The 25,110-nt window shown below is 44.4% G+C and overlaps 1 protein-coding gene across 2 annotated transcripts in view; it reads right to left on the minus strand.

Moving 5' to 3' along the window:
- Positions 1-24,773, minus strand: part of LOC109935025 (cadherin-18-like) — a 52,372-nt gene extending 27,599 nt beyond the window's left edge. For both annotated transcript variants that reach the window (XM_048605899.1, XM_020533702.2), the window contains exons 1-2: positions 24,539-24,773; positions 3,793-3,966 (exon numbers count right to left, since the gene is read on the minus strand). In XM_048605899.1, the coding sequence (XP_048461856.1) occupies positions 3,793-3,957 (165 nt within the window). In that variant the 5' untranslated portion in view covers positions 3,958-3,966; positions 24,539-24,773. The remainder of the gene's footprint in view (positions 1-3,792; positions 3,967-24,538) is intronic.
- Between the last annotated feature and the right edge of the window lie 337 nt (positions 24,774-25,110).

A 25,110-nucleotide genomic window follows, 5' to 3' on the forward strand; every position in this document is an offset into this window, starting at 1 on the left:
AAAGTAAAATAGACATATTTCACCGTTAAACATGCAAATATTCAGGATTCTATTCCCCAGTTGTGAGATGTCAACATTCAGCACATGGGAAATCCCATTGACAATACACACCCACCCAATCACACAGCACCCACTCCCCCATGCTCAATGGTGGTTCTCAATCTGACATGTTGCAATGTTAAAATTATCATCATTGTTTGTAAATTCCTCCCTAGAGAGAGAGAGAGGGCAACGTGAAGAGTGCAGTTAATATTTTCCTCCTGTAACTTGGGAATCACGAGCAGATTGGTCCATGTGTATTATGGATTCACATGCCTATAAAAAGATGTTAAGTTCTGCCTATTTCTATACAGGGGCAAAGAGGTATGATATTTAGCACTTCAATGCTGTAATATTCGATGAGCACGTGGATCTGGTCATCAAAACTGCATTTTCTTCTCTGTAACCTTCAATGTCCTTGTCTACCAAATATCCATCCCAGCCACGAGTAGATTCAAAGACCCAACCTTCACTGGAGAAGAGAATTCTTATGAGATCAAAAATAGCTACTCATCTCTGCCTTAAACAGAAAACCCCTTATACTTAAACACCATTCCTTAGTTTTAGTCCCTCCCCCATGGGGAGATATCCTTTCAGCATCCCTCCTATCCAGCACCCTCAGGATCTCTTATATTGCAGTTAGATCATCTCTTATTTTTGCAAACTCCAAAGGATACAGGGCCAACTGGCACGGTGGCTCAGTGATCAGCACTGCTGCCTCACAATGCCAGGGACCTGGGTTTGATTCTAGCCATGGGTGACTGTGTGGAGTTTGCACATGCCCCCTGTGTGTGTATCTGCCGGGTGCTCCAGTTTCCTCCTGCAGTCCAAAGATGTACAGGTTATGTAGATTGGTCATGCTAAATTGCCTGTGGTGTCTAAGTTGTTTGGATTAGCCACAGGAAATGCATGGTTACAGGGAAAGGGTAGAGGGATGTGTCTGGGTGGGATGTTGTTTGGAGGAGTAGTGTGGACTTGTTGGGCCAAATGGCCAGTTTCCACACTGTAGGGATTCTATAAGCATTTCTGTGTGAGATAATCTCTTCATCCCAGGAATGAGTTAAGTGAGCACTCTTGGAACTATTTTTAAAACAATTATACCATATTTTTAAAATGAGGAGATATAAACTGTATGAAGTATTCCAATAGAAATACAGCAAAATGCCCTTACTTTTATATCCCAATCACCTTGTAATAAACACTAACTTTCTATTTGTCTTCCCATTCACTTGATGAACCTGCAATTCATATAGAACAACACCTAGATCCCTCTGCACTGTTGATTTATGCAATATCTATCTATTTAAGCAGTATTCTACTGTTCTATTCTTCCTTTCAAAGTGGACAAGTTCACATTTTCCCACATTATGCTTTATTTGCCAAACTTTTGTCCATGCATTTGACCCAGTAATATCCTTTTGCAGACTCTCTACCTCCTCTTGATGAGTCTTGGTGATCTCGGTATACTTAGCTACCAAACATCCAGTGTCTTCATCCAACTCATTAGTCAAAGGCCCAGATTTCACCCTCCACTCCATTCTCTTTATGAAGTTGCTTTTGTTGTTGGTATGTAAATCAATTTCAGTATTTTGCAGTTTCCATTTTCTTTGCCAGCTGTGCCTTTGTTGCTAACTCTTTCACGGCTGGATCACAGGATCCTGGTTATAGGTTCCACCCCAGGAGCAAAACAATCAACCTGTCACTCCAGGGCAATGCTGAGGGAGTGCTGCACTGTTGGAGGTGCCGTCATTTGGATGAGATGTAAAACTGCTTGTCTGGGTGGATGTAAAAAATCCCCGAGGACTATTTCGTCGAAGAGCAGGGGAGTTCTTTGGTGTCCTGGTGAAAAGTTCTCTCTCAAACAAATATCACATACAAAAAAGAACTTCCCTGGTCATTGCAGCTTGTGGGAGCTTACTGAGTGCAAATTGAGTGCTGTATTTCCTGCATTTCTACAGTGAGTACATTTCAGAAAGTACATCAAAGCACTTTGGAACATCTGGACATAGTGAAAGTGCTGTATAAATGTAAGTTCTTTCTTTTCCTGGTTTCCCTTTAGTGTGTTAACTCTCTAGTTTGAGTTTTGTGAGATATCACCACTGTAGAAACTGTACTAACTGATTGCCTTCCAAGTGCACTCCTTGTACTAGAATTATGTGAATGTCCCTTGATCCTCAAACCGCTTACCCCACACTCCCACATATTCCCAGTCCCTATCGCTAGATCCCAGGATTTAACTGTATTTTTCTACAAGCTGTATGTTCCCAGGTGCTGCTTGTACCCACAATGGTCCCAGCGACTGGGTCTCTTCATTCCAACTGTGGACCCTGAGACGCCACTCCCCCACCCTGCGGCCGATCTCAAGATTCCCTCCCACTGTTTCCATGTTCCGAGATCATTCCCAAGACTGAGAAGTCACTGCCCCAATGAATCTTCTTGACACTGCTGCTTTGTTCAGAGAAAAGACATTCCTGAACAGAAGACCCAATACTAAACAGGATTGCCAGCTGGAGTGAAACTGGGGAATGTCCCCGTGGATTGCCACACTGTGAGATTCGGTTATATTCAGGATGTCCAATGCATCAACATTCATCTCAAGCCTTTTACACCTGAAGTCGTATCAAAGCCTCTTAACGACAAGTGAAGTAATTTCTTGAACTGTTAAAACATTGAAGGAGATTCGTTAGCTCAATTGGCTGTGCAGACACTTTGCAATGCAGTGTGATACTAATGCTGTGACTTCAGTTCTCACAGTGGGCTGATGTTACTGTGGGGTTTCTCTTTCTCAACCTGTCCCCTTGGCTGAGATGTGGTGACCTTTGAGTATAAGAGTTAGGACATGATTTTTGATGTTGTACAGGACATTGTCGAGGCCTCCTCTGGAGTATTGTGTCCAGTTCTGGTCTTCCTTTTAAAGGAAGGATATTATTAAGCTGGAGAGGACTCAGAAAAGATTTACCAGGATGTTGCTGGTAATGGAGGGTTTGAGTTATAGGAGAGGCTGGATGGGCTGGGACTTTTTTCACTGAGGTGAAAGAGGCTGAGGGTGACCTTCTAGAGATTTATAAAATCATGAGAGGCATAGATAAGCTGAATGGCAGGTGTATTTTCCCTAGGGTGGGTGAGTTCAAAACTAGGGGGCATATTTTTAAGGTGTGAGGGGAAAGATTTAAAATGGACATGAGGTGCAATTTTTTACCCAGAGAGTGGATCATGTGCAGAATGAACTTCCAGAGGGAGTAGTGGATGCGGGTACAGTTACAACGTTTAAAAGACGTCGAGATAAGTACATGTATAAGAAATATTTGGAGGGATATGTGCCAAGTGCAGGCAGGTGGGACTTGTTTAGTTCAGGATTGTGGTCGGCATGGACTGGTTGGACCAAAAGGTTAGTTTCTGTGTTATATGACTCTGTTACTCTATGACCCTCAGGTTAAATCATCCCAGTCCTCTCTCTCTTATGAAAGAGCAGCGCTATGATCTGGTAATTCAATCATGACTTTACCTTTATCCTACAGAAAATGTAGAATCCAATTTGTACACAGCATCTTCCCCAAAAAAGAACAATTTGAGAAGAGCCAGATAGTCCATTTCTGGTTGATTAGTCCAGGGATAAATCTTGGCTCTGGACACAAGATAAACTTGCTAATTCTTTTTTAAATCATAAACATGGGAAACTTTACTTGGGAGAGAAAGCATTATTGTCTCATTTGACAGGCATCACTTCCAGTGGTGAAGAGGAAGGAATCTTACCTTTCCGATTTGTCTGGGTTCAGTTGCACCCTCCCAGCTAGCGAGCTGGTTCCAGATCCAGTCTGATTTTGGGTCACTGCTGTTGACTTTGAGGCTTAGCCCTGATTGTGCTGCCCAACCAATAGTGTAGATCAGTAGCCACAGGGGAAACATTGTCCCGAACATCCCAATGACCTGTAACACAAGATAAAGGATATTTCATCCTCTTGGTTTGATAAGAATTACCTTCGTTCCACTGTCTCATTAGAGAGAAATGACTGGAGGCAGTTTAATCTGAGTATCACTACACCTCAGACAAGGGACATTCATGGTTAGGTCAGCTGCTACAGGGCCTGAATCACACTGTTGTTGTCACTGCTCTCTGTGTGCCAGTCATCTAAGCTAACAAACCCAGCACATTTTAGGCGAGATAACACGGTGTAGACCTGGAGGAACACAGCAGGCCAAGCAGCATCAGAGGAGCAGGAAAGCTGACGTTTCAGGTTGAGACCCTTCTTCAGAAAATTTCTCCAGCATTGGCAGTTCCTACTATCTCTGTAACAGTTTAGGTGACATTATGACTATTCCAATACTCTCATGGATGACCTCTCATCCTCCCTCCACTCACTGTAAGCTGGAGCTCCTCCAATGCTCTATTGCCCACAGCCCAACTCCCAACAGAACCCATTGCTGCTGCATTAACTGCCTGTCATTGGTCCTAGCCCAGCAACGTCACTGTTGTAAAATTTTCATCTCTGATGACAAACCCTTCATGGCCTCACCCCTCTCCATCACTGTAACCTCCTCCAACCTCACAATCCTCTGAGGCTATGAAACTCATCCAATTTGGTGAAAGCAGAGACAACAAATCATTTCAGTCAGAAATTTGATGGGCACTCGAGGGAAATAATCTTGCAGGGCTACCGGATGACAGCAGGCAGAACAGGGAACGACTGGATTGTTCTACAGAGAGCCGATATGATGCAGTGGTCCAAATGGACTCCTTCTGTGCTGTAATACCTCTCTGGGTTGGATTATGTGGGAATTGCTGCTGTGACTGATTTTTTTTTAAAGGAAAAGGGAGCTCTGAGGTATTTCTGAGAGGCAGTTCCTCAGAAACAGATACTGTCAAAGGCTAAGTGTGATGTTAGGGTGCTGGGTGCCGAGGGTGTCAGAGGGGTAGGGGGGATAAGGTGCCAGGTAAGTAGGGTGCCAAATGGTGAGGGTGCCAGGTAAGTAGGATGCCAAATGGGGAGGGTGCCAGGTAAGTAGGATGCCAGCTGGGAGCGTGCCACAGAGTCATTAAGTAATACTGTACGGAAACAGACCCTTCGGTTCAACTTGTCCATGCCAACCAAGATTTCCCCAAGGGAACGAGAGACAAAAACTAAGGGGCATATTTCTAAGGTGAGAGGAGAAAGATTTAAAAGGGATCTGAGGGGCAACACTTTCACACAGAAGGTAGTTCATGTGTGGAATGAACTAGTGGAGGAAGTGGTAGATGCAGGTACAATTACAACATTTAAAAGGCATCTGGATGGGTACAATAAATAGGAAGGGTTTAGAAGGATATGGGCCAAATACTGGCAAATGGGAGTAGTTTAGTTTGGGGAAACCTCGTTGGCATGGACTAGTTGGACTGGAGGGTCTGTTTCCGTGCTGTATGAATCTATGGTGTGGTGTTTTGAGTAGATCAGTGAAGGAGGCAGGGGGTGTGGATTTGTGTCTGGCTGAGAGCAGGTTTGGTCAGGTTGGCGGGGGGAGGGATGGTGAGGGTGCTTCCACAGTGTGTGGGTGGTCTGGGGAAGGTTTGGCTGGGTAGGGGTGGGGTGTGTGGTATGGTGGGATATTGTACTGGAAGTTGGGAGAAGGCGTTGTGTCAGGTCTGGTGCAGTGTTGCCTCTAATTTTTCTGACACGCTGAATGTGACAGTGATGTCTGGAACTGGAAGTCAGTGCCGTAATCAGCGTGTTGATGCTGATCACTGTGTGTGGAACATTGGAGCAGTTGTGCATACACAGCTGGGAGGCTTAGAGGGTCTGGTCAGCAAGGGGCTTAGGATCAGGCCTGGCGGTGTTGTCCGTTGGGGGTGTGTCAGGCCCCAGGAGCTGTCAGGTCAGGGTGTGGGGGAGGTGTAGTTGGGTGTGTGAGGTAGGTATGGAGTCAGTGTTACAGCCACTCAGGAGATCAGCTACAGACCTAATAATCCAACTTTGCCTGAGTCACTGTCTTACTTCATCAGAACCATTCAAATGTCTCTCCTTTTTAGTGAAGAATTTAGGAGGGTTCATAAGCAGAGAGGAATCGCCCCTTAGAAAATCCAGTTTCCCTGGCAATTCCTCCGGGGTCTGCTACAATGGGGTTCTGCAGGGTCCCCTGCACACCTCCCATCTACACTGGAATAACAACTGTCTGTCCAACACAAACACTGTGCCAATGGACTTTATGCATCATCTTCCAAAATTCTTCTGAGCAGCTCCTTCCAGATCATTGCAATGTGTCATGTAAAATACTCTTCATCTCATCCCTCTGATTCTTTCGAGCTGTTTTAATGTGGATGGATTAAGTTATAATGCCAGCACTTTTCATTAAGCTTCATCCCCCTCTTTCCTTCCTACAGCGGAGTAAACCACATCTTTGAACTAGGATCATATGAATCCACAAGGATTCACAATTATTGCCTCTTGTATTAACTTTATTGTGATGAGGCAGCTTGAAAACTGCATTCTGAGCTTTAAATAGGTTCTGTTCCTCTAACACACCCTTCCTGTCATTTAACTGGCTGGTGTGTTGCTTATCAAGCAATGCTTCCCATTGGAATTGTTTGCATGCTTGAGGGAAGAGCACTGTCTTTTACTATTGAAATGCTAAAGTGAAGAATTGATATTCTTCTTGTAAGGTCTGGATCCTTAAATGGGAATTTATTGTTGGGACAAATAATATCTGATGAGAGAAGAAGGTTTTACTTATAGTGTGTCCTTCAGAAAAGTTTCAAAGAACTTTACTTCTGACTGATAAATTCCCTGATGACATCTGCACAGCCAGTTAATGAATATAAGTTGTTTTTATGGACAAAAATATAATCTCACGGACACAATGTCAAACCATCACACAGCTGTCGGTTTATAGAATCATAGAATCCCTACAGTGTGGAAGCAGGCCATTTGGCCCATTAAACCCACACTGACCCTCCTAAGAGCATTCCAATCAGATTCACCCCCTACTTTATCTCTGTAACCTTGCATTTAGCATGGCTAATCCACCCAGACTGCACATCCCTGGGCACTATGGGCAATTTAGCATGGCCAATCCACCCTAACCCGCACATCTTTGGTTCAAGATCCACTCCAGACAGTTGAGGTCAAAATCTCAGCTGGCACTCTAGTGCAGTACAGAGAGAGAGCTGCACTGTCGGAATAGCCACTTTTCAGATGATGTCCAGATTGTAAGCAAGTGATTCCTGCTCTCGTTTCGAATTGTCGTACTTTTAGGTTCAATGGAACAACTGTGGAGTGAATTACAGGCTGGGGGCCAAACCACCCTTTCCTGAAGGCCCTTTCCTCATTGACGGAGAAGGTCAGATCTATTTAACTCAACCAATGGACCAGGAACAAGAAGCAGAGGTAAACTATAGAATCATTGGATCCTAGAGCACACTACGAGGCCATTTGGCCCATTGCACCTCTGCTGGTCATTTGATAGCCCTGCACTCCAGCTCTTTCCCCACAGCCTTGTCTCTGATGAATCAGTTTACACCTCCTTTTCAGGTAACATGTTCCAGATCACCAGAACTCACTGCCAAAGTGAAAATTGCGTTGGCATTGACATTTGTGTCCTCTCGTTACTGATCAAGCTACCAGTGAAAACACTTTGACCCAAACCATTCGATCATACCTGGCTTAGGATTCTGGCCATCACAATTACATTTCTCCTTTGCTGTCTCTGTCAAACAGCTGAGGTTAAAAGGTTAATGGAAAAGGAATTGAAGAGAGGAAATTGTTTAACCTCTCTAGTGGACAGTAAAGAATCCATGACATTTCAATGCAGAGGAGCAAGGAAAGTCTGGCCACATTTCCTCCTCAACAAAGATCACACAACGAAACAGATTATCGACTTATTTATCAGAGTAGATTTGGTTTTGGAGTAGATTTGTAGCTCGGGTTGTGGATGTTGAGGTTGGTTGGCTCGCCGAGCTGGTTTGTTGTTTTGCAGACGTTTCATTACCATGCTTTGTAACTGCTGACCCGACCCAAGGACCCACTCCCCGCCATGGACAGGGCCAATGTTACCTACAAAATCCCCTGCAGACACTGTGAGAAACACTACATCAGATAAACAGGAAGGAAACTAACAACGAGAGTACATGAACACTAACTGACAAGGAGAACCATGACTTCGACTGGGACAACACCAAGATCTTGGGACAGGCTAGGCAGAGACAAGCACAAGAATTCCTGGAAGCTTGGCACTCCACAAAGCATGCTATTAATAAACACATAGAACTCGACCCCATATACATTCCACTACGAAGGAAAATCGGAAGTGAGGCAATCCATTTCAACAGACCCCAGAGTTTAAAAACCAGGCGGGAAAACACACTGATGCTTCATCAGAGGCTGCACTGAGGATGTTACCAACCACGGTAACGAAACGTCTGTGGAACAACAAACCAGCTCAGCGAGCCAACCAACCTCAACTCATCAGAGTACTGTCATGGAAAGTTGCTGTGTGTAAAATAGCTGCTGTGTTCATTTCATTACAACAACGATTAGGCTGCAAAAAAAAAGATACCCTATTGTACATGGAGTGGTTTGAGAAGTTGTGTGATTATGAAAGGTGAGTTGTTTTAAGTGTATGGATTCTTCATTTGACGTTTGAATGAAATAACTTCACTGAAAAGTAAACTTAACGTCCAACATGATTAACGTTTCCTGTTTTCATTTCAAACGCCAACAGCTCAGTTGAGTGGCAGTGAAAAATTGACGCAGAGGAAGATGCAGGGCAGATAACAAATTTCCTGGTGTCCCCAAGCTGAAAGCAACTTGTTCAGCTCACTGATGTTAATTTGTGACATTGATGCAAAATGAGTGCTGCATTCTCAAAACATCAATGGGCTTTTCATGATAAATCTGAATGAGGGAGAAAATGAAAGGATGGAAGCATCTCTGAATGTTAATTGTCTTTATCAACAGATACTGCTACTTCCAACATTTTCTGTTTTTATGGTAAATTATGTTCTACTGAATCCTCAGAACCCTGAGATAATTGAGGTCTTGAAGATTATGAAAGAGCTCGACAGGATACAAGTGGAGAGGATGCTCAAACTTGTGGGAGAGATTAAAACTAGTTCCTATACATGCAAGATAATCTCTAATAATTCCAATAAAGGGTTCAGTGGATAACTTCCTATCTCTTTGTATTTATTCCTGGGTTGTGGATGTCACTGATGAGACCAGTATTTATTGCTTACAGGGCAGTCAGTCACATTGCTGTTGGTCTAAACTCACATGGAGAACAGAGCATGTGAAGATGACAGATTGTCATCATGTCATCTTGAGCCTAATGGGTTTTTCCAACAGCCATCAATGGTTACATGATTACCATTAGGCTGTCCTTTTAATCCAGATTGTTATTGAATTCAAATTTCACCGTCTGGTAGGATTCAAGCCCATGTCCGCAGAACATTACCTGGGTCTCTGGATTAATAGCCCAACAATAACACCACGAGGCCATTGCCTCCCCCGAGCTGACTACCCTTCTGCCCTCTCACCTACTAATTGACTTGAGTCTACTCGACCAACCATTGCTGACCCCTGACCAGCTGAATAACCCCCAACTAGGCCTGACTACTCCGCTTCCTTGACCACCCCCTAAACTGATTGCCCATCCTGACCTGACTATCTCCCTAACCTGGACTATTTGGATCAAAGGATCTGTTTACATGCTCTATGCCTCTATGACGCTTGACCCACTTACCCACTCACTCACCTGCCACCCTCTGCACTTACCTCACCAACGTATCCTTTCTACTATACACATTGACACAATCACCAATTTGATAATATTTCCACTGGGCATTGAACCAGATCTCTCGGCAGCTAGTCCTATCAAGAGGAGGAGTGCGGTTTTCCCTGCACAGACCCTGCAGCACTGCAATGGAGCTCTTTGATGAATGTCGAATTTTTGGGAAAACTGGACTCGCAAGACACAGTGAGAAAGGTGGAGCAATGTTATGTGTGGAAAGGTTCATGTGCACCTCCAACAATAATTGGAGGTGAGTATTCTGTGCAGAATTATTCATGTACTGAGGAAAGTGAATACACTTCCAAGGGATTTCAATCTGTCAGGGTACGGGCTCTCAGACATGATGGGCTCTTTAGATTTGGAGGTTCAGCAGAATCTCAACAGATTCCTGCCTCCCTGACTTTCGAGACATTTCCAATTAACCTGCTCAGACATGTAATAACATGCATAGAACATAGAACAGTACTGCACAGGGACGGGCTTTCAGCCCACAGTGTTGTGCTGAACATGATGCCAAATTAAACTAATCCCCTCTGCCTGCCCTTGGTCTATATCCCTCCATTCCTTGCATATTCATGTGCTTCTCTAAAAGTCCCTTAAATGCCCCTATCATACCTACCTCCACCACCCTCCCTAGCAGCATGTTCCATACTCCTACCATACTCTGCGTAAAAAACCTGCCTCACATCTCCTTTGAACTTTTCCCTCTCTCACCTTAAATGCATGGCCCCCAAGAATTAGACAGTTCAACTCTGAGAAAAAGATTCTGAACATCAACCGATCTATGCATCTCATAAATTTATTGACTTCTATCGAGTCTCCCCTAATCCTGTGCCACTCCAGAGAAAACAACCTGAGTTTTTCTAGCCTCTCCTTATAGCTCATACCCTCTAATCCAGGCAGCATCCTGTTAAACCTCTTCTGCACCCTCTCCAAAGCCTCCACATCTTTCCTGTAATGTGGTGACCAGAATTGAACACTTTGGCCTAACCAACATCATATAAAGTTGCAACATGACATCCTGACTCTTGTACTCAATTCCCCAACCCATACAGGCAAGACGCCATATGCCCTCTTTCCCACCCTATCTACTTTCATGGCCACTTTCAGGCTACATCTGGAACAAGTGAGACTTGAACCCAGGTCTCTTGGCTCAGAGGTAGGGACATAACAACAATAGCCCCTTCCCAACTTTGCAGAATGCTAATGTGGCTGACATTCAATTAACCAGAACACACTTCGAATTTGATTTCAGTGACACTCAGCACTAATTTGCTTTTGTACCAGGACACTAGGGAGACCTCCCCAAAACCTTGGTTTAGTGTCTCACGCAAATCTGTTTCTCAGTCACAAATTAGTGATAACACTTAGAGCACAATGAAGAAAGAAAAGAAAAACAGAACCTGCATTTGTTCAACAGCCTTTATTATCCCAGAACCGATCAAAGCACTTGATAGTCAGTGGGGTAACTCAAGAGTCGAAAATGAATTTAAATGCAGAAAGATCCCATAAACAGCAATCAGATCATAACCAAATATTCTGTTTTTCTCATGATATTGGATAAGGGGTAGGCATGCTGGCCAGGCCAGCATTTATTGCCCATCCCTTATTGCCCAGAGGGCATTTGAGAATCAACCTCATTACTGTGGCCCAGACCAGGTAAAGATGGCAGAAAGCCATCTTCTGTGAATTATTTCCCAAGCTGCAGACATATTTGTGTTTTCCATTTTCAAGAATGCCCAACAACAGGAATTAAACACCAGTTTCAATGCTGGTCTGTGAGTGCTAGTTGGCATGAGGGTCACAGCTAAGAAAATTCCTATCCACCCCTGCACTGCAGGTGGAAAGAAAAGACACTCTCTCACTGTGTGAGCTGCATCTAGTCCCCATGGCAAGAAACAGGATGACAGATGTTATACTGTACTGCAAAAGCAAGAATCTCAAAATAAACTGCATACATACCGATGTCTGTTCTACCAGTCTCACTCAAAGTAACGGCTGCAATGTCCCACTGTCTACTATTCACAGCACCCTGAGACTGATCTGTATATATTTTTTCATCTTTTATCTTTATTTGGGCTCACCTCTTATTCTTAATCTATGTGTATTGTGTTCTGGTATTAATCCTACTTGTGTTCAGTAACTAATCAACTCAGTCTTTTAATGATTAAGAAAGCCTGATTAAACTGGTTCTTTTTAAACATAAATTTGTTTGGTTGGGGAGAAAGACAGCCAAAGGAAAGGAATCTTTTGTAAATTAATATTGTTATGACCAACTGAGGGGGATGTGGTGAATAAAGAAGGCACATTCCTCCTCATCAGGGAAAGTCTCAGTTTAGGGGGGGGTATCTCATCTGGATCTGTAATTATTGGGGAACTTCACCCAGGGACTGGTCATGACAGATGTCATTCGCACAATGACATGCATTTCAATGCCATCTTCAAAGAAGTAAAAGGAGCAAGGTGCTTCAAAGCAGCTTTAATATAAAAAACATTTGACCTTGAGTCATAGAGGAGGCATATTGGGCACACAGAGATAGTAAGAACTGCCAATGCTGGAGTCAGAGATAACACAGTGTGGAGCTGGAGGAGCACAGCAGACCAGGCAGCATCAGGGGGGCAGGAAAGTTAATGTTTCAAAGGATCTCGACTCAAAATGGCAACTTTCCTGCCCCTCTGATGCTGCCAGGCCTGTTGTGTTCCTCCAGATCCACACTGTATTATTATTGGGCACACGCTTGTTCAAACTGGTGGGATTTAAGGATTGTATTGAAGGAGGAGGGGGAATGATTTAAGAAGCAAATTCTAGACCTTAGGTCCCTGGAAACCGGAGGCACCTCTGCCAATGGTGGATCAAACAGATTGGGCAATAGGCAGAGAAGCTGGATATCAGAACTATAGATGGCAGTGGGGCTGACAGGGATTATAGAGATCGATAGAATGTAGGGCCATCCAGACAACTGAATGCAAGGATGTAAATTTTAAAACGGGATGTTGTTGTATGGGAGCCAAGATAGACCAGTGAGCCAAGGCTTTGTGGGCAAATGGGTTTTGGATGAATTAAAATTTGCAAAATTTGCAGAAGGTGGGTGGCAGCCTAGAAGAGTATTAGATATGAACAAGGCTGGAAGTAATGAAAACAGTAATTAAGGATTTAAGCAGTAGATGAACTAAAGCATAAAGAAATGAAATGATGTCCCCTCTGCTCTTTTTCTTCAGTGAAATGAGAATTGAATAATGGTAGCTTCCACTGAACGCCAATGTACTGGGATCACAGTCAATCGATGAACATCTTGGGAGGAACTGGTGTGAAAAATCTTTGTGATTTAAACCAAGGTGCTAATCTGTCTATTTCTCAACAGGTTAGCAACTTCATCAAACCATTGGCAAGCATTTCAAGTATTTCCTGCAATGTGTGATCACACTGGTTACTCATTCAGTGAATACAATCCCAAACCCCCCACCCAGAGATGTGTGCAGGAGAATCATTGCTTATTTCATTTGCAGAGCATCATCGTAATGTGCTTGTGAAGTCTAAAGGCCATGTTTTGCCTTCAATAAAATGCCTGAACAAATAAATTGCCCACAATATATAACATAGAAACTGACAGCCCAGGAGAATCATACCAGTTCTATCTCTATGAAAGAGCTATCAATGCAGCCACAGTGACTGTATATAAATTAATACACTGGGTTCTATTCTGTGCAAACAGAACATGCACCTATTTTAACTCAACAAAATTGGTGACATCTGTTTGCTCATTAAATTACCTAGGGCAATGCCCTGACTAATCAGAGTCAACTTGCCTGGTTTAAAATTTAAACAAATTTTGGCATTTAGCTGTCAATTAGCACCAATGAGAGCATTCTCCATGGAAACGTTCTACCAATTAGTGTTAACTTGCAATCAACAAGCACTGTCCTCTCAAGCAGTACAAATTTGATTTTTAAAATTGGTATTCTTGCGAAATGTCCTGATAAGTGCAAGATGAAAAGCTGTCACAAAATGTGTCCTTTTTTGATCAATACTCAAGTTCTGTACAACCAAATGAAATTATCCTCATCTCTCCTCTGGTTTCTCTTCTAACTTTCAGCCAGACAAACTTCAGTTTCTAAAATTAAAATAACTTGATTGTACAGTTAGAGCAGCCTCTCATTGACTCCTTTCTTTAGTTTGTCTTCCTGATGTGGTGTGGTGGGCATGTGGAATGCGCTGCCGGCGGTGGTAGTGGAGTCAGATACTTTAGAGACTTTTAAGTGACTCTTGGATAGGCACATGGAGAATAGTAAAATGTAGGGTATGCAGGGTAGATTGATCTTAGTAGGATAATAGGTCGGCACAACATCGTGGGCCGAAGGGCCTGTACTGTGCTGTACTGTTCTATGTTCTATATTTTATTTATTGATTTGTGTTAGCCTGGGTGATGCCAAAAGAAGTTTCTGAACCCATGATTTCTGCCACCCAGATGCATAGGGTCAGCAAGCACACAGGAACGCCACCACCTCCAAGTGCCCCTCCAGGTCATACACCATCTTGACCCAGACATATGTCAACTTTTCCTCCATCATCAGTGGGTCAAAGTTCTGGAACTCTCTCCCTAACTGCACTGTAAGAGCACTAACAATCCATGACCTGTAAGCAGTTCAAGAAGGCCCACAGCCCTCGCCCTCTCCCCCTCCCTCCCCGAGGGCAATAGAGGACGAACTGTAAAAACCACATCACAGAGAATGAAAGTAATAAGATTAGACTTCCTTCATTTCTCCCTATCTGTAACCTCTGTTGGGCCTTTGGTCGTTCAGTAGCAATTGCCTGACCAGCTTGTGAAACCATGACAGAGGAGGGCATTCTATGTCAACCACTTAGTTGGAGACAGGAGACACATAGAGAGTAGTCAGTATAAAAGTTGTAGATTCACTTCCTACAGAAGAACATTGGTGAACCAATTGAGGCTTTCTGATGTTCTGCAGTTTTCACAGTCATTACTTTTGTACAGAATGTAAGTATCGTTGAGATAAACACTGCTGACACGTTCCAAAGTATTAGGGAGTTCACAGTCATCAGGACAGGCACAAGAATACCAAACCTCAAAGGGAACATCAATTTACAATGCATGTCAGAAAAAGCATGCTGATTGGTTGGCATCTGGATTCTGATTGGTTGAGATGTTGCCATGGTGAATGCCCTGACGTATTCTGCATGGTGACTTATCAACCAGAGTTGACTCGCTTTTTTTGAATTCACACTAAAATGTTAGAGGATAGCTGATCCCGGGATTGGGAAGGTGGAGGGTGGTGGTTGGAAGAGTGAAGTCCAGCAGATATTGAACAGAAAGAGAAAGTTTAAAAGCAAAGAGTAGGTTGAAAAAATAACACTGGAAGAAAAGTATTTTAGGGGGTCTTTCTTTAAGGTGGAGAGAAGGGGATACAGGGGCAAGTTGCAAAATGTGGCACCATCAAAAGTGAAAAAGAAAAAACACAAGCAGTTTGGTTGTTAGAGATGGAGGAAGCTTGCAGGAAACTGAAAGTGGGGCTAAAAATTTAAATAAACTTCTGAGAGCCTCCATTGCGTGAGAGATCGGGAAAGAGACTGAGAAAGGTGGCACTAACACACAAACCCAGAGCTATCCGTCTCCAGCATATACCCACCCATCCTCACATGTTGCCCAACTCTTTCAACAGAAGTGAATGGCTGCTTCAGGGCTCAGCAGAGCTGCTCTGGTCTTTCCGACCAAGTCCCAAATATGCAGGCTGTGAGCCAGCGACCTGAGCAAGGACAGATTGGGGAATTGTAGGGCACGCAGACACAATTGTGTGGCACAGTGGCTTTGTGGTTAGCACTGCTGCGTCACAGCACCAGGGACTGTGTTTGATTCCACCCTCGGGCAACTGTCTGTGTGGAGTTTGCACATTCTTCCTGTGTCTGCGTGGGTTCCCTCTGGATGCTCCGGTTTTCTCTCACAGTCCCAAGATGTGCAGGTTAGGTGGATTGGCCATGCTAAAATTGCCCATAGTGTGCAGGCTCGGTGTGTTAGCGATGGGAAACACAGGCTTAGGGTAGGGGAGTGGGCCTGGGTGAAACGCTTTTCAGAGGCGCAGTGTGGACTTGTTGGGCTGAATGGCCTGTTTCCTCACTGTAGGCATCCTATTAATTATTCAATCTACACTCAGAGCAGGGTAGTTCCCACAACTCTGCTGAAGCGTCAGATATTGCTCATTTACTACAGAGTTGAATACGCTTGGTTTTTGTTTAAATTGCATCATTCTCTCATCTGTACCTCCCTGCCAGCCTCCCTCTTTCTAAATATATTTGCCCTTAATCTCTACCTTTCTATTCCTTTAGTGCTCTTTCTTTCACATATACCTGATGAGGAAACCCCCTGCTGCCTAAAAGGTATGTCCTCCCTCAGCTGATGAATCAGTATACCTCAATGTTAAACAACACTTGGAGGAAGCACTGAGGATGGCAAGGGCACAAAATGTCCTCTGGGTGGGGGATGTCAATGTCCACCACCAAGTGTGGCTCGGTAGCAGCACTACTGATCGAGCTGGTCAGGTCCTAAAGGACATAACTGCTAGACTGGGTCTGCTACAGTTGGTGAGGGAACCAACAAGAGGGAAAAACATACTTAACCTCATCGTTACCAATCTGCTAGCTGTATCTGTCCATGTCAGTACTAGCCAGAGTGACCACTGCACAATCCTTTTGGAGATGAAGTCCTGCCTTCACATTGAGAATAACCTGCATTATATTGTGTGGCACTATCACCATGCTAAATGGGACAGACTTCACATAGATCTAGCAACTCAAGACTGGGCATCCATAAGGCAAGAGGCCATGCCAAGAGCAGCACCAGGCATATGTAAAATGTTGTGTCAGTCTGGTGAAGCCACCAAACACGACTCCTTGCTCGCCAAACAGCGAAAGCAGCAAGTGATAGACAGAGCTAAGTGATCCCACAACCAACGGATCAGATCTAAGCTCTGCAGTCCTGCCACATCCAGTCGTGAATGGTCGTGGACAATTAAACAACTCACTGGAGGAGGAGGCTCCACAAATATCCCTATCCTCAATGATGGAAGAGCCCAGCACATCAGCGCAAAAGATAAGGCTGAAGCATTCGCAGCAATCTTCAGCCAGAAGTGCCGAGTGGATGATCCATCTCGGCCTCCTCCAGTGGTCCCCAGCATTAGAGATACCTGTCTTCAGCCAATTCAATTCACTCCACGTGATATCAAGAAACGGTTGGAGACACTGGATACTACAAAACTACGGGCCCTGACAACATTCTGGCAATAATACTGAAGACTTGCACTCCAGAACTTGCCGCTCCCCTAGCCAAGCTGTTCCAGTACAGTTACAACACTGGTATCTACCCGACAATGTGGAAAATTGCCCAAGTATGTCTTGTACATAAAAAGCAGGACAAATCCAACGCGGCCAATTACCGCCCCATCAGTCTCCTCTTGATCATCAGTAAAGTGATGGAAGGTGTCAGTAACAATGTTATCAAGCAGCACCTGCTCAGCTATAACCTGCTCAGTGACGCCCAGTTTGGGTTCCACCAGGGCCACTCAGCTCCTGACCTCATTACAGCCTTGGTTCAAACATGGACAAAAGAGCTGAACTCCAGAGTGAGGTGAGAGTGATTATCCTTGACATCAAGGCCATATTCGACCGGGTATGGCATCAAGGAGCCCCAGTAAAGGTGGAATCAATGGCTATCAGGGTGTTGAACTCTCTGGTGGTTGGAGCCATATCTGACACATAGGAAGACGGTTGTGGTTTTTTTCCTTTATCCATTCATGGGATGAGGGCATCGCTGGCTAGGCAGCATTTATTGCCTATTCCTAATTGCCCAGAGGGCAATTAAGAGTCAACTACACTCCTGTGGGCCTGGAGTCACATGTAGGCCAGACCAGGTAAGGATGGCAGTTTCCTTCCCTAAAGGACATTAGTGAACCAGATGGGGTTTCCTGACAGTTGGCAATGGCTTCATGGTCATCATTTAGGCTTTTAATTCCAGATATTTATTGAATTCAAATTCCACTAGCTGCTGTGGTGGGATACGAACCCAGGTCCCCAGAACATTAGCTGGGTTTCTGGATTAATAGTCTAGCGATAATACCACTAGGCCATCACCTCCCCTTATTGTTAGAGGTCAGCTGCAGGACATCTCTGCAGGAGTTCCTCAGCATAGTGTCCTCGGCCCAACCTTCCTCAGCTGCTTCATCAATGACCTTCCCTCCATCACAAGGGAAGTGGGGACGTTCGCTGATGATTGCACAATGTTCAGCACCATTCATGACTTCTTAAATATTGAATTAGTCCGTGTTCAAATGCAGCAAGATCTGGACAATATCCAGGCTTGGGGTGACACATGGCGAGCAACATTTGTGCCACACAAATGACATTCAATGGTGTTACCATCACTGAATCCCCCACTATCAACATCCTGGGGATTACCGTTGACCAGAAACTCAACTGGACTCACCACATTAATACAGTGGTTGCTAGAACAGGTCAGAGACTAGGAATACTGTGGTGTGCAACTTACCTCCTCACAACCCAAAGCCTGTCCACCATGGACAAGGTACAAGTCAGGAGTGTGATTGAATACATGCCTGGATGGATGCAGCTCAAGAAATTTGACACCAACCAGGACAAAGCATCCACTCCCTCCATCACTGACGGTCAGTAGCAGCAGTGTGTAGTATCTACAAGATGCACTGTAGAAATTCACCAAAGATCCTCCAACAGCACCTTTCAAACCCACAACCACTTCCATCTAGAAGGACAAGGGCAGCAGATATATGGGAACACCACCATCACCAAGCTCCCCTTACTCACCATCCTGACTTGGAAATATATTGCCATTTCTTCAGTATTGTTGAATCAAAACCCTGGAATTTTCTCCTTAAGGGCTTTGTGGGTCAATCTACAGCACATGGCCTGTAGCGGTTCAAGAAGGCAGCTCATCCTCATATCTTAACGGCAATGAGGAACAGGCAAAAAGTGCTGGCCAAGGCAGTGCTGCCCACATCCATTGAGTGAATAATAAAAAAATGACAGTGAGCAGTGAGTTGTTTTGAGAATGTAATTCAGGGTTTGAGTGGCTGTTACAGCTTATGAAGTTTGACACTTTGACACTCATAATCATAGCATGAATCACCCAGGTAATAAGCCTGAACAATATACTGTTGATGTAAATTTAGTATGTGTTAGTGCAGAGGTTATATTACTGGTGTAATCTAGCACTGCTCTTCTTACGTGTTGAAATCTGGAATCATTTAAAGCGACCATGATTATTGTTAAAACTCAACTGGATCACAAGTGTCCTTTAGAGAAAGAACTCACTGTTTAAGATTTGGTGCCAAACAATCACATCCAAACTAATACTAGTGATTGTTTCACTTCATCAGATAGTTAGGCAAGGTAGGGCACTGAACATGGATGCCACCAGAAATTATTTAAATCACATTTGTTCTGCTATAATTATTCTGTGTTTATTTGATGCTTATAAACCTAAACTGGGGAATAGGAGCTCAATTCAATTTCACCAGTGCTGAGGCAATTGAATGACTGGTGACAATATGTATCCGACAAATTTATTTTGTATAGACAGCATTCTGGATTGCTTGTCAGCAGTTACCTCCAATGCTCAACCTGTCTCCCAAAATTCCAGTTGGAAATTCTCACAGTAATGATAGGACATCTTACTGCCTCCACCAAGTACCAGACCTGGAACAGTGTCAGATAAGAAAGCTACTGGGGAGGAAAGGGAATAGGAGAAGAACAAAGAACTAAGAACAAAGAAAATTACAGCACAGGAAGAGGCCCTTTGGCCCTCCAAGCCTGCGCCGATCCAGATCCTCTTTCTAAACCTGTTGCCTATTTTCCCAGGATCTGTATCCCTCTGCTCCCTGCCCATTCATGTATCTGTCTAGATACATCTTAAATGACGCTATCGTGCCCGCCTCTACCACCTCCGCTGGCAATGCATTCCAGGCACCCATCACCCTCTGTGTAAAGAACTTTCCATGCATGTCTCCCTTAAACTTTTCCCCTCTTACCTTGAAATCGTGACCCCTAGTAATTGAGTCCCCCACTCTGAGAAAAAGCTTCTTGCTATCCACCCTATCTATACCTCTCATGGTTTTATAGACCTCAATCAGGTCCCCCCTCCACTTCCGTCTTTCTAATGTAAATAATCCTAATCTACTCAACCTCTCTTCATAGCTAGTGCCCTCCATACCAGGCAACATCCTGGTGAACCTCCTCTGCACCCTCTCCAAAGCATCCACATCCTTTTGGTAATGTGGCGACCAGAACTGTACACAGTATTCCAAATGTGGTCGAACCAAAGTCCTATACAAGAGTAGACAAAGCAGGAGCAGTATGAACCTGGATTATGATTAGACAGCCTGAGCTGTAGGGTTGCAATTCAGGCTGGATTTGACTGAGAAATAGCATCTTCCCTGACTGCAGAGTAAAGGTTTAATTTCCCAATATGTAAATAGTAAGCTGCATTTGTAGTTTCTAAAAAAAAATTATTCACAGGGTTGTGGGCATTGCTGGCTAGCCCAGCATTTATTATCCATACCATGAGAAGGTGGGGGTGAGCTGCCTTCTTGAACTGCTGCAGTCCATGTGCTGTAGGTAGACCCACAATGCCCTTAGGGAGAGACTTCCAGAATTGTGACCTAGCGACAGTGGGAGAATTGCGATAGAGGTCGACATTATGGTGTGTTTGGTTGGTATGATAGTGATGTTCCCATGTAGCTGCTGGCCTTGTCTGTTCGGATGGTCGAAGGTGATGTCAATTGTGAATTTCTGCAGTACATCTTGTGGATGATACACACTACTGTTCCTGAACATTGGTGGTGGAGAGAGTAGATGCTGAAGGTGATGGTGTAGGTGCTAATCAGAAGGGAAGCTTTGTCTTGGATAGTGCTGCGTATCCATAGTGTTGTTGGACCAGCAATTGTCCAGGCAGTATTCCATCACACTCCTGACTTGTGCCTTGCAGATGATGAACAGGGTTTGGGGAGTCAGGAAGTGAATTATTCAATGCAAGAATTTCCTGTACATTTATAGGAAATTACATTATGGAGGACTCTGAAGAGAGGTGGACTGTTTAGACCTTATGCTAAGTCCGTCACTTCCTTTTTATTTACCAGATGTGGACATTTCTGTGGGAATTCAAAATGAGAGAACAGATCCTCAGAATCAGAGTCAAATCTTTTTGGAAGAAATTCAGAGGCCTTTCTCACACGGAGTTTTCAAGCAAATTTGTTGCTTTCTGTCCACCAACGTGTCGTGCTGGAGGTATGAGGAATGGCAACAGGAGCTGGGATTGATTCCCACTGGCTGGTTCTGGCCTAGGCCTCTGGTCCCATTCCCCTTGGCTCCAAGGAAACCTCTCTCCCACCACCCCCAACAGCCCATGCCCCGGTAATTGCACCCTCTTGTAGCACTCCTGACCAAGGCCCCAGACTTGACCAGTCCTGTGAGGGGACACTGTGGTGTGGATGGTGAGAACCTGGTGTAAAAAAAGAGGCCTCCTTGAGAGACACTCACTGTGTGAAGCCTTAGGATGGTTTGGCCTGGCACCTCCCTGCATTCCTCCTCCAGTGTCAACATCGAGAGAGTGGGAGGGACATCGCCCTTCAGTGGCTAATAATTTACAACTTGAGGCCTTAACTAGGGTGGACCATCTTGAGCTTCACCCACAAAATATCCAGTTAGGCCAGGGACAGGTAGAAACGTTCTCTGGGGAGTTTTGTGGCCTCCCCACCATCACCTACAACTGGGCTAATGGGGTTTACATTTCTGCCCCTGGGGTGGGACTCAAGCTCAAAGCCACTTGAGTGGGAAACAGGATGGTTACTCACTTTATCAGTGACACCTCCCTGTGTAGTCTGCTCAGTGAGTATCCTGTTTTAAACAGCAATTTATATCGATTGCTCCCCTCCTGTTGTCTTGAGTTCTGACTTGCTTCCCATGATCCACCTATAGAATCCCTTAAGCTAGCTTTTGGAAGTCACAACGTGGGATCACATTGAAGACAAAGGAACAAGTGTCCCCAAATTGTGAGATTATGAATCCACTGTAACTTTCTGAATGTAAAAGCAAATGGGTTAGAGTTTCAGCTGCTGTGCTTCTTTCTGTGATGTGATGCTGTTTTAATTCCTGCTTATACAATGTATAGTCCTGCTTAAATCATGTAGTGCTCCAATTCTGTTTGGATTTTCTCTCTCGCTTTTTCAAAGATATTCTGCTCCAGACAGAACCATAGCTTCTCCCAACACTGAATGAGGCCATTCAGGCAATCGCTACTACTCTTTTGAGGAGCTATCTGAATATCCCCTGTTCTTTTCCCTGCACACACCGATTTCTTTCCTTTCCAAATATTTGCCCAATTCCATTTCGAATATTACTGCTGAATTTATGGCACTATTTTAGGCAGTACACGTACAGATGCAACGCATTAAAAAAAATTCTTGACTCTTCTCTGATTCGTTTGCCTCCATGAGAACTTTCAGGGCTACTGGTGAAATAGGGTAAAATGAAGAGCTCCCTGACAATACCAGCGCGGTCATAATGGGTGAATGGCCTGCGCTGATCAATGTGCTTCATTCCATTCCTAACAGCACTGTGGGTGCCCTTATATCTCAATGCAGTGGTTCACCATCACTTTCTCCAGGATGGTAAAGGATGGAAAACAAATGCTGGCCTAGCCAGGGACCCTTGCAACCCATGAATAAATCACAGAATTGCTACTGTGCTGAAGGAGGCCATTCAGTCCATTGTCCTGTGCCGGTTCTATTTCCTACTGCTTTTCTCCTGCATTTTCCCTATATCCCTGCATGGCATTTCTATCCAAATAACCCTCTGGAATGCCTAAATAAATAAATAAAAGTACTTCCAGATATTCTAATTCACTTGAAGATTATGTTGGAATCTGGTCCCAATATTAACTTTAGCAGCTCATTCCAGACCACAATGATCCACAGACTAAAAATTAGTTGCTACACCTGCTTCTTTTGCAAAACGTTATTGAATTTCTGTTGACTCCACATCGAGTGTTCTGCCAGAGGAAGTGTTGATTCTGTTTGTTACAATCAGACAACCCCCTTGGGTATCAGGCTTTGCTACTTGAAGGTTTTACATCACACTTGCATCCAACTGGATCAGACTTGAACAGTAGTTTGCAATAGATCACACAGACATGGGAAAAGCAGGCAGAATAATATCAACTTCAACCACAAGCAATTCTTAGGGGGTTTTAACAAAGTAATCTGCCCCATAGTGCACCCTTCCTCTCAAGGAGTCAGGGAAGTGATCTCCTCTCATTGAATCACAGAATCCCTACAGTGTGGAAGCAGGCCATGCAGCCCATTGAGTCCACACTGACCCTCTAAACAGCATCCCACCCAGACCCACCTCCTACCCTATCCTATCCCAATAACCCTGCATTTGCCATTGCTAATTGCCCTAGCATATACATCCCCGGAAACGATGGGTAAATTAGCATGGCCAGTCCACCTAACCTGCAATTCTTTGCGACTGTGGGAAGAAACCGGAGCACCTGGAGGAAACCCACACAGACACGGGGAGAATGTGCAAACTCCACACTATCACCTTAGGGTGGAATTGAACCCAGGTCCCTGGCACAGTGAGGCAGCAGTGCTAACCACTGAGCCACCATGCCAACTCTCTGTGCGGAGCATGGCTCTCAGTACCTACCTAAATGATTTGATTATAGTTAGTCTGTTTCCCAGGACAACAAGGGGTTAGATACAGAGTAAATCTCCCTCTACGCTGTCCTAATGAACATGCTCAGTACAGGGACAGCATGGGGTTAGATACAGAGTAAAGCTCTGTCTCCACTGTCCCCTGTCAAACACTCCCAGGACAGGGGACAGCACAGGGTTAGATACAGAGTAAATCTCCCTCGACACTGTCCCCATCAAATACTCCCAGAACAGTTACAATACAGGGTTAGATACAGAGTAAAACTCTCTCTTCGCTAATCTATCAAACACTCCTAGAACAGGGGACAGCACGAGGTTAAATAGTAAAACTCCCTCTATATTGGCCCCCATCAAATATTCCCAGGACAGAGACAGCACAGGGTAAGATACAGAGTAAAGTTCCCTCTACACTGTCCCCTTCAATAACTCCCAGGATAGGGGACAGCATGGGGTTAGATACAGAGTAAAGTTCCCTCTACACTGTCCCCCCATCAAACACTCCCAGGGCAGGGACAGCATGGGCTTAGATACAGAGTAAAGTTCCCTCTATACTCTCCCCCTCAAACACTCCCAGGATAGGCGACAGCGCAGGATTAGATACAGAGTAAGGTTTCCTCTATACTGTCCCCAACATACACCCTAAGGCAGGAGACAGAATGGGGCTAGATACAGAGTAAAGCTTTTTCTACAATGTCCCCATCAAAAACTCCCAGGACAGGAACAGCACAAGGTTAGATACAGAGTAAATCTTCCTCGACACTGTCCCCATCAAAAACTCCCAGGACAGGAACAGCACAGGGTTAGATACCGAGTAAAGTTCCCTCTTCAGTGTCCCAGGTCAGCTACCACATTGTTTACCTCGTACAGCGTTGATTCTCAGCCGTGGAGATGCTTGAAATCACTGTCGCTCTGCCACAACCCACTGATAGTTCCAATTGTTGATAACTGCACTGTCCCTCCAATTACTTACTGAATCAAATTCACTCACCACTTTTCAAATCACGTCAGTCCCCTGCAGTCCTGTTTACATCCAAAAGTAAGGAATATTCAGAGACACACGTATATAGTGCAGATTATAGTGCTAGCTTGCAGAGTTGACTTGTGTGGTTGTGATGTTCAGTGTGTTGTCCAGCTTTCCAGAGCTGTTTGTTCCTCTGTTCCTGCTCCTGGGACCCAGCCTGTTTGCCATTCAGTCATTTCCTGACATTGTCCAACACTTTTGTGATATCAGGGCTGAGGACTGAGAGTGTAGGAAACCAGATAAATTGAACATAATTATCCCAAAGTAGCTACTTGCTTTTCAGAGACATAAATGGTGATTTAAATAATTGCGTTGTATGACACATAATGGATTTTGGGAGTTGCCTGCAGCGTGAACTGGTCACACTGTGGGTGTACTTAAGCCAATTCAAATAAATGATCGCTCTCATCGGTTTACCTCATACATTTTCAGTTTCTCTTTTAAATAGAAGAAAGGCTCACTGAAGTGGACAAAGTGGGAGCAGGGTTAATTTCAAAGGAAGCACACTCTTCACCCTCACAAGTTAGACCGCTTTGACC

Source organism: Rhincodon typus, chromosome 15, assembly GCF_021869965.1.
Source record: "Rhincodon typus isolate 14 chromosome 15, sRhiTyp1.1, whole genome shotgun sequence".
NCBI lineage: Eukaryota > Metazoa > Chordata > Chondrichthyes > Orectolobiformes > Rhincodontidae > Rhincodon > Rhincodon typus.